The following is a 10511-nucleotide window of genomic DNA, read 5'->3' on the forward strand; positions in this document are numbered from 1 at the left end:
ATAGTTTGTCAGTCATCTACTGGTATAGTAACCGTCGAAGAGAGGAAGGCAATGCAGCTGGCTTGGCTTATTTTTGGTGATCCCTACTAGCTCCTGCAATGATGGCTTCCTCTTCTAGGCACTCACTGCCATTGCTTTAATAATGTTTCTGAATCTTGCCACGATCAACATGTGTTCATTGGCATCGGATAAATGTTCCTTGATGATAGGGGTTTTCTTGAACAAATACTGGTTGGATTGAAGTGGCTTGGATTTTATAGGGCATTTACCTATTCTCTCTCACATTCTCAAGTATTCTTCTAAGATGATCCACAACTGTCTGGCTGTCTTGCCTGCAGATTTTCTCAGGGCCTTGGTCTATGGCCCATTTGGTCAGGGGACTTAAAGAGCCTTGAGGGGTTTGCCTGCCACCTACTCCCCCACCTTGAACTTCAGTTCCCTTTTAGCAGGGCTGTTCTGCTCTTTCCTACCTGACAGACTCAGCTCCTACACCTGGCTCTATCACCTCTGCTGCTTTCCTATCCCTGTGGTCAACTTTATCTCTGGGAATATCCATAACTTCTTTCTGCATTAAAGCCCCTGTTCACTGGCTCCAGCTGAGATGCCCAGGTGTCCCTCCAGGCCTTAGAATGTAGTCCGATACCCTGGTTCTTCCAGGTCACTCACTTGCCTTCCTCTGAGTTTCCAAAGCATTTGGCAGCCACCATCCAATCACATACTATTTGGGACTGTTAAATTATTCCCTAGAAGGGTCCCACTTGCCACTGTGGGGAAGGAAGCTTCTAGACAGATAGAACTGGGTGGGACCTTACTTCTTTAGAATCTCTCTGCAGCACAATGTCATGGCAGTGCTCGGAAATGGTCAATGGACACACTGATATTTCTAACTTCCTTCTGGTCCCAGGAAGGCAAACAAAAGCCCTCTACTTTGACGGAAGCTGTCAACTACCAACACTTTTACTACCTCAAGCAGCTCCAGAATTTATCTTAAAATGGACAGTAAGTCTTTTAGAATGGGTATACTGTCCTCTTCAGATGAATTTCAATGAACTTTAGTATACAGACAGGGTAAATGTGTTATTCCACCTAGTAAGTTATAAAATCATGAATTTAGGTATTTATAATAAACTCAAAACACCAAAGTTACACTTCTAGAAAAATAATAGTGCTTCTCAAACAAACTGGAAATCAGCAAAGTTATTTTTTAAAAACTACATTCTAGATCAATCTGATTCTCCAGGTCATGCTGATAAAGGCTAACATGTCTTCCACATTAGTTTCCTGAGCATGGCTAAGCTCAACACACACAAATCAGACATGCAGTGAGCAGCTCTCTTTTCTCAGACCCAGCCCAGTGCACATGATATTCAGTGGCCTAAAAATTCGATTTCCCCAGCCATTTTGCTGGGGGCTGGCATTCAGGCCTGATCTAAGGGTGATATCTCCAGCAGGTGTCCCAGAAGATACGTTAGACTAGATAATTTCGAAGCTGCCTAAAACTCTGACATTTAAATGAGGTTTTTTTTCTTTTTTTTTTTTTTTTTAAGGAAAATACACAACTACCCAAGGATGGGAAATAATCAGTGCTCTACTTTGGGAGAATGAGGATTGTTGTGTTTCTCTCAATTTTGCTGGAAGTGCACTTGCAGCAAAAAGAAAACAAAATACCCCAGCAAGCAAATACCCTTGCCCAAAGAGCAGACAGTGACAAGCAAGTTGTATGGTATCTGGTTTATCTGCATTGCCTAAGGAGGTGAGGCTGGCGGGGTTATAAAATGTCACACTTCTAGTATCGGATTCTTTCTCTCACCCCTCATTACTCACATACTCCCTCCCTCACTCCGTCTTCCCAGACCTCACCTGGTTGATAACATAGATGCCGTAGTCTAACTGCTGACGCTGTAGGATTGGGTGCAAGTAATACAGCCAGTACTTGAGGTGTTCCTGCCGGTTACGGAATGGAATAACGATGGCCACCTTGTGGGGAGAGATGCAGTTCTTGGGGGTATAGCGGCCGCCCACCTTCACCTCTGGGTTCTGTTTCTCCACAAGCTTCAGGTCCACAGGTATGTTAAACTCGATCACCATGGGGCCGACTACAGAGGTGGAAGGAAGGAGAAGTTAGCAGGCTACAGTGTTCCCCCAGGCCACAGCCTCAGGAGACATATCCTCCTGGGAGGCAGTGTGGCTACGAAAAAGGCACTTATGTCCAGCACTAGGACAACCAACCATCCCAGGAAACCCCTTAGGCCCAGGCAAAGCTGGACAGCTGGTCACCCTATGAAGCACGCACCTGTCCAGGACCCACTCCCCTGAGATTCTAGGTTTCTCAGCTCTAACTGGAAAGGGAGTGGCTGCTGCTCAGACTTCCTGAAAGGTTGTTTTAAGAATCAGAAAATGGATGAGAAAGCACTTTCTCAGAAATCCTGAGGTGGAGACCTAACTTTGCCACCTCCCAGCTGTGTGGTCTTGCACAAATGATGTCCATCAACTCTCTGAACCTAGTGTAGTTGGGAAAAGGGGTGTGTGTGTGTCTGTGTATGTGTGTCAGGGAGGATGGTGTTGTGGAAATCAGCCTCAAATCAGTAGGTAGCAAGGAGTAGTATGAGGAACCCATGTCACAGGAAGACACCTGATGCACATATTTAAAAAAACTCCAGGGGTAGGGACTGGAGGAACTGAGACCCAGAGCAGACTATAGGATGATGAGAAACAGCTGAAAAGAACACCAAAGAAAGATGCTTAGTAGTAAGTATCGGTGGTAGAATAACAAAGGAGATGAGGAAGGGAGAGAAAGTTGGAGAGGACCACCAAGTTTCTATCTTGGAAGAATACGGTTCCAGATGACAGAAGTAAATTAGTAAGAGAACTCTTGACTTAGAAGAAAAATTGATGATGTGGATGGTGGATTCTGAGGTAGTGATAGGGTAGTAGTAGTGGGAGAGGCCAAGGTCAATATACAGATACAGACATGGAAATCCTTGTTTCTAAAGTGGAGCTAGGAGAGGACTCCTCTCCTCAGCTGGGGACTGACCCTCATGTGGCATGCACAGTGGAGGGCAGGGAAAATATGACAGGCCCAGGAATACACAGGAAACTGGGGACAGAGTCAATACTCAAACCCAGGGCACCTGGGTGATTAGGCATCTGCCTTTGGCTCAGGTTATGATCCTGGGGTCCTGGGGCTGAGCTGTGAGTTAGGCTCCCTGCTCAGCAGGGATACTGCTTCCTCTCCCTCTGCCTCTGTCCCTCCCCCCCCAACGTTTGTGTTCTCTCTTTCAAATAAATAAATAAAATCTAAAAATACAAAAAACAAAAAAACTCAAACCCAGAGCCCCAGTATTCCCTGTAGGCCAGATTTTCTCCAACCAGGTTCCAGGAAACAATAATTCCAGTAAGATGCTCAATGGAAGAACATGTCTCCTGGTCAAATAAGCATACTCAATCTTAAGGCACACCAAAGGCTCTGAAAAGTTGTGCAGTCAAGAAACCCCCTTCACTTTATATAACCCAACATTTCACAAACATATTTGGCCATAGAACCACTCGACCAGGGAACACATTTTGAGAACTGTTACTCTAGTGTAACGAGATTGACCTGTGAAGCCAACTAGCCATGAGAACAAAGGCAAATACAGAATAGAGGTGGGAATGCTGACCACACACTGGGAGCAAGCATGCCTGAAACATGCTGGTGAGATCCACCGGAGGCCCACCACACATCACTCCTTTGCCCTATTTGTTCATCAGTAACATGTGATGCTCCAAGCACCCTTGTGTCCAGAAATCACTCACCCTCTTGAAACGAGCCCCAGAAAAAAAAAGTTGTGATTCTTGCTCCTCTTGATTGTCAGCAGGTGCAGACTCCCCATTTCCTTCTCCTCAGCATCCTCTGGTACTTCTTACACCCTCCCTCCCTCCAATGCTGACTCAGTTCCACCATCACTAGACCCATTCCCACCCATCTATTTTTCTTCTGAGATGCAGATCTGATCATATCACTTTCCTGCTTACAAAAACAAAAAACAAACAAACAAACAAAAAACTCTGATGGCTCACGGGCCCTGGGCCCTGCGATCTTTGACAAGGAAGGCTAAACCTCTCAGTTTGGCAACAAGGCCCTTCAGTCAGCTCTACTTCCATCCCCATTCCAATAAACCATGCCTACATCCATACTTGTCTCCTTGCCAGAAATGCCCTTCCTTCTTTCTTCTAACAACAGACTTTTGCATTTCAAGACAGACCGGAATCTTAAAATTAATAATAAGCCCCAGTCTGCCTTCATCCTTTTGCTCCCTTCATTACCAGAGCTCAGAAAGCAGACGCCCTGGTGCAGGGACACAGAGGCCTCATACATCAGTCCCTCACACAAGTGACCCAGTTCCAACTCCTCAGGATGCCCTCGGGTGAGTAGGTACTATGCTCCAGGACTAAGTAAGAGGTCACCTGAACCAGTTTTTCTCAAACCCATCCATCAGAATCATGTGAGGCAATTCATAAAAAATATGGAATCTCAGGATGCTCCACTGGGGAATGACTTGGCCAATTTGCGGAAGGAGATAAATCACAAGGAGCCCAGGTGACTGGACAATGGGGAGCTGAATCTCTCATCTTCGTGAGCTTTGGGGCTTTCATGGAGGTAGCCCTTCCCCATAAGGTCCATTAGGCCTGGGCTGCTTGACCCCAGCAAAGCTTCTGGGAGGCTCTGCAGCCCCATGCACTTGTGAAAAACATGAAAAGAAGATCATCATCTTCTCACTTCAGAGGGCCCCACAACATCTGCAACCCCCCGCCAACTCCCTGTACCCCACCCTACCTCTAGTTCTGAAGATGCTGCTAAACATAACTTCATTTTCGGGAACCCAAGAGGCATCTGGACTCTCACCCTACTGACTTGCTCATACCTTCTGAAACCGACCCAGAAGACAGGAATTCACAATCGGTCTGCCCAACCTCCTGAAAGCAGACACCTGTGGACTGGAAAGCATCTTAGTTTTGCCTGTTGGGGGGTTCCAAAATGGTAGTCCTGAGGTAGAGTTTCCTGGGTAGAAGAAAGGCTGCCTGGGCCCTGGTTGAGCTCCACTAGTGACTTGCTGGATGGTCTTTGGGCAAGTGCCACCTACTCTCAGGATACTGGTTTCCCATCTGGAGATTGCAGGGATGGGAATCCAAACAGCACCAAATGAACTCTTATTCAACAACCCCCCCATCATCACCTATAGCCAAACCTGCCTGTTCTCCAGAGTTTCCTCGGCAACTGACACCACTGTCCATCAATTCTGGGAGCTGACAACCTAGGTGGTCCATCTTCTACTCTCCCACCCCTTCCTGCCCAGTACTTCCTGGGCACCTGTGTGAGACTGTGTGCCCAGTGGGGAAGGGGAGTGACAGACGGCAATTCCTGACCTCAAGGAGCTCCCTGATGAGGGTGTGGGAGAACCTAAGGGAAAACTACCCTTATTTAAAGCTGTCTAAGGGAATCACTCCTCTAAAGGCTTCCTGTAGGGCTTTATTACTGAACAGCCTCTTTTCAGATTCCTGGTCCTCTCTGGGCCCTTCTCACAACCCCCATCATGTCTGCGACACACCAAGAGCACTGCAATCCCCAGTCCTGCTCTCCGTGGCAATCCGTGCCCCACCTGCTTTCTCTGACGTGTCCACAGCCCCGAGAGCCCTGGGGCTCACGCCTGAGCTGGGTCAGCCCTCAGCAGCCAGCGGGGGCTGCAGACCTGGAGCCAAATGCTTCCTGGGTCCAGTGCCAGTCAGAGGCCTCCCTGAGGGCCCTGCACACCCCTGCCATGCTGCAGAGGCCACCCTCCATGGCCTGCTTGGCGCTGTCCCAACAAGAAAATCCAGAGAGCTCAGGCTCCAGGAGGGCAGTGGCCAGCTCTGCCCAGAACCACAGCAAACTGCTATCAGATCTCAGAGTCACTGCCAGGGGCCTCCGAGAGAAGCAAAGGGAGGAGGCTGAGGGCTGAGGGCTTCATGACAGTCCTCACACTGAGCCAAGGCTCCCTTGCTGTGCGGCGCATGGTATGTGCTACCATGGGCCCTAGGCCCCGCTGGGCTGGCTTGTGTGTTTTCTTGGCTCTGGGAGCTGGAAGCAGGGTTACATAAGCAGCTGAGCAGATGTGAGCCAGTCCCCGGATCCCCCAGCTAAAGCCCTGCCACGTGGGCCTCTCGGCTGGGAGTCCAGGTCACGGCCTTGCGTGTAAGGCGCTCAATCACTTCAATGTGTGAGCTCGAGACAAATTCCACTGCTCCCTTGCCCGGCACAGCAAACCCAAACACACACATGCCCCTCCATCAAAGGCCGGCTCATCTAGAGGCAGGCCAACAAGGACTCCCCGTCTCACTTTCGTGCTGGCTGAGCCACTAGTTCATTCTTCTGTCCTCAGCAAAACAGGCTGGAACATCTAGTCACCACTTCCCAGCTGACCGGCCAGTGGCTCAGGATACGATCTCTGACTTGATGCTGGGTGCTGACAATGTTTCACCAGCCTTCCACGAATCGGTAAAAGTAAAGACAATGCACACTGTTCTTCATTAAGCTAAGTGTAACCAATATATCAGAATGCCCTTTCTTCCAAAGTCAAGTGCTTCTCACTCTAAATGTTAAAATGTCCTTTTGTGAAATGATCATGGTGGATTTTGAGACTCAATTGATTTATTTTAATTTTAATTTGTAAAAAATCCATACTTGACAGCCAAGGATCTGGCCCTAAAGTTTCTTTGGAAAATTTCCTGGGTGATGAAACTAAAACACATGGGAACTGTGAGACTATAGGCAGTACCCAGAACTCTGTGGTCCTCAAGTTGGGGTGCCAGCATGTCTTCCTTGGCCAGGCCTCAGCCCCAACAGTGTGACATAGTGCTTCTTCAAGCTCTCTCCCCCTCAACCACAGAGCTCATGTGGGTAGGCCATTTTTCTCTGTACCAATCTTCTGAAGGCCAGACAGGCACTGGATGACAGGTCCTACCAAATCCCCCAGCTTGAGGTGACAGCTGTCTGCAGTGGGCCCGTGAACTCATGGTACCCCTTGTTGACCCCTCAGACTAGAAATGAGAAGCACCATCTACTGCCCAGAGCCAGGCTGCTAGGTGCCAGGGAGGCAGCAGCAGAGCTGGGTTAAGAAGAGTTCTTTGCTTTTGGAGGGGAGGGAGACCAGCAAACAAGGATGAGGATAACAGTACTGAGAACAGCCAAAATGGCACAAAGGAAGGGGTGTCCACTCTGGTGCCAGAGATGAGAGTCAAGGAAACCTTTGCACAGAAGCAGCTCCTCTCAGAGAGGACTCATCAGGCAAGAGTTGTGGCCACTTGGCTGCCATGGACACAGAGTATACCAACAAATCTTACCTGAGTGGACAGCACACAACTATGATACAAGCAACTAAGAGGCTTTCGATACACTTCCAGGAAACTTGATGTAAGAGCAGGGGACAGAGAGCCACCAGAAGGGACTTCTCAAATCTCATGTTAACCATTACTTACCAAATTTTAAAATCTAGCTCACCAAGGCTTCGGAAGTATTGGAAATGATTTATTTCCTAAACCAGATGTTCGTGGTATTTTTCTTTATACCTTTGCATCTATCTTTAAAATTAAATAACTATTTTAAAATATAAACCAAGAAAGGAAGTATAACCCCCTCTTTCGTCCCATTCCCAATAAGCAAGGGTCTTCCAGAATAAAGATTTCAAACCATACAATTCAGTGACCAGAAAAGAGGAATAATGTAGGGTTAATGCTAACTCAATATGTTTCAAGCATACTGTACACTTAACACAATTTCAACACCCACTGTTTTTTCTGCCAACTTATCATCTAAGCCACTATTAGACCCCAGAGACGGAAACACTTTTTCAACAGGAAGCAGAGCACATTTGTGGTCTCAGAACCCTGCATTTGGGGGCACAGAAAAAAACAAAGTATTTGCTCAAAAAATAAAAGAGCCTGCCAGAGGAGGTCTACAGAGCACAGCCCAGGTGGCCAAGAGGAAGCTGGACTAATCGAGAACAGGGGCATTCATTACTTCTCTGTCTATGCTTAGAAGTGGCCCTGCCATGTGCTTGAACCACCACACTTGGTAGGTCTTCCAAAATATCACCTGAAAGTGACCTGGCCACCAATGAACCATCCACGTCAGTGAAACTGCCCTTTCTTGCACTCTGCTCTCTCCCTCATTAAATCTTCAAACAAAGGCCAACTACTCTTTTTAATTTTATTTTTAAAGTTATTTGTTTTAGTAATCTCTTCACCCAGCATGGGGCTCACGACCCTGAGATCAAGAGTCGCATGCTCTTGACTGAGCCTGCCAGGCGCCCCAAGGCCAAGTCCTCTTATTTGCTACTGCACTGGCTTTCAAAATGCTGGTGAGGTTTCCTTCTACTGCAGAGGTTCAGACTGTGGAGTGCAAGAGCAATCATTTGGGAAAGCACACGATTCCTGGCTTCTACTCCCCAGAGTGCCCCATTTGGTAATTCTGGGACTGAGATCCAGGACTCTGCATTTTAACAGCATTTTGGATAACTTTCACGTGTGTCCCTGGACTATACTTTGAGAATGGTGGTTTACAGGTTCTCACTAACCTCCACCTCCCTCTCACCCCCATGAAGGTCTTTAAGAGTGGGTACCCCGGTGGCTCAGCCGGTTAGGTGTCTGAGGCTTGATTTCAGCTCAGGTCATCTCATGGTTGTAAGATTACCCTGCATTGGGCTCTGCGCTCAGTGTGGAGTCTGCTTGAGGATTCTTTCTCTCCCTGTCTCCCCCTCCCCCACCATTCACGTGCATGTGTGTGCATGCCTGCACATGCACTTTATCTCTCTCCCACTCGCTCTCTAAAAAGATTTTTTTTAATAAAAAAATTAAATTAAAAAAGAGTGTGTACTAAGAAAAACAATCTATACTCAGGAACTACTGTACATTTCTGCTCTCTGACAGTACTTAGAATGTGCTTCACTTTTGGCTTTTGCAAAGGGACAGATGTAATAACTATGTTGGGCCACAAGGTGTGAATATCTACATTTTAACTCTTCCCCAGTCTTTAACTTTCTAAGTCACATTTTCTCTTTTTCTGATTTTATTTATATCTGTCCTTTTTACAGTACGTATCCTTAAAAGCTACATCAAAAACCTTTGTGAGAGAGGTAAGGTAACAATCTTTCAAAGTTCAAGCCAAATGTCCCCTCTTCAAAGCTTTCCCTAAGCCCCTGGCACGAACTGGTCCCCGCTCTGCATGCCAGAGGGAACTCCATGTAAAGTTTACAAACTTTATAAATCAACACAACGAACTTTACAAGCCTACATTAGAGTTCTTTGAGGTGAGGGGCCAGTCTATCTACCTACTCCCTCTATTGGACCCTCCTCTCCTTGAGGGCAAGTGTTGTGTCCCATTCTTTTCTGTCCTTGGGACAGTTTCTGGTAGAGTAGGGTCCACAAATGTATCTTGACCCACACAGCACTTGTTCAACTGTGGGTTAAGAACCAGAACTAACAGGGCGGGGAACCATCTGGTGTTTGATGTTTGAGAATCTAGATTGTTGTCCTAATTATACATCTATTACCAAGGCAGCCAAGCCCCAAAACACTCTCCTTCCTAGGCTCTAAATATGCCTTTTTTTTTTTTTATGGTATTATTTATTTATCAGAGAGAGAGAGAGGGCACAAGCAGGGGGAGCAGAGTCAGGGAGAAGCAGTCTCCCCACTGAGCAGGGAACTGGCTGCAGACTCGATCCCAGGCCCTTGGGACCATGACCTGAGCCAAAAGTAGATGCTTAACTGACTGAGCCATCCAGGTGCCCCTAAATATGCCTTTTTGTGTTCAGGTATAGCAACTGATTTGTGATCTAGAGACACAGCCCCCACCCTCAACTTTAAAATGAGTTTCCTCTGGATTCTAGGCCTATAATTTGAGACTTTGTGGCAGTCGACAGCCTAACCTAATGAAAACACTGCATTTTTTCATCTAAACCTCTCACAGCCACATGAAACAGGCTCTTCACCAAAATACCATTTATTCCTTGAGAGAATAACTCTAAAACTCAGTCTGATGTGGGTCATGAAATCACCAGAAAAGCCTTGAGTGGTCACTCAGTCCAGGATTCTGTCACCAAGAGTACCAAGGTCTAAAGCTAAGGTAACTAACAAAGCCAAAGTCAGATTCCACCACCTTGAAGGGTCCAGATCTACCTCCAACCAGAACCCTGAAGAGTTCTGGCAGATCAAGGCTGGGGGACATTAAGAATTATGTTTCAGGGGCGCCTGGGTGGCTCAGTGGGTTGGGCCGCTGCCTTCGGCTCAGGTCGTGGTCTCGGAGTCCTGGGATCGAGCCCCGCATGGGGCTCTCTGCTCAGCGGGGAGCCTGCTTCCTCCTCTCTCTGCCTGCCTCTCTGCCTGCTTGTGGTCTCTCTGTCAAATAAATAAATAAAATCTTTTTTTTTTTTTAAAGATTTTATTTATTTATTTGACAGACAGAGATCACAAGCAGGCAGAGAGGCAGGCAGAGAGAG

General features: G+C 47.2%; 1 protein-coding gene across 4 annotated transcripts in view; it reads right to left on the reverse strand.

The window, feature by feature from the left end:
• B4GALT1 (beta-1,4-galactosyltransferase 1) overlaps nucleotides 1–10511 on the reverse strand; it is a 50922-nt gene that overhangs the window by 18314 nt on the left and 22097 nt on the right. For 3 of the 4 annotated variants that reach the window (XM_032860364.1, XM_032860365.1, XM_032860367.1), the window contains exon 2: nucleotides 1861–2096. In XM_032860364.1, coding sequence (XP_032716255.1) covers nucleotides 1861–2096 — 236 coding nt within the window. Of the gene's footprint in view, nucleotides 1–715; nucleotides 1087–1860; nucleotides 2097–10511 lie in introns of those variants that run through there. The other variant, XM_032860368.1, reaches the window with a different exon arrangement.

This window comes from Lontra canadensis, unplaced genomic scaffold, assembly GCF_010015895.1.
Source record: "Lontra canadensis isolate GAN:19392208 unplaced genomic scaffold, GSC_riverotter_1.0 scaffold19, whole genome shotgun sequence".
In the NCBI taxonomy this organism is placed as follows: domain Eukaryota; kingdom Metazoa; phylum Chordata; class Mammalia; order Carnivora; family Mustelidae; genus Lontra; species Lontra canadensis.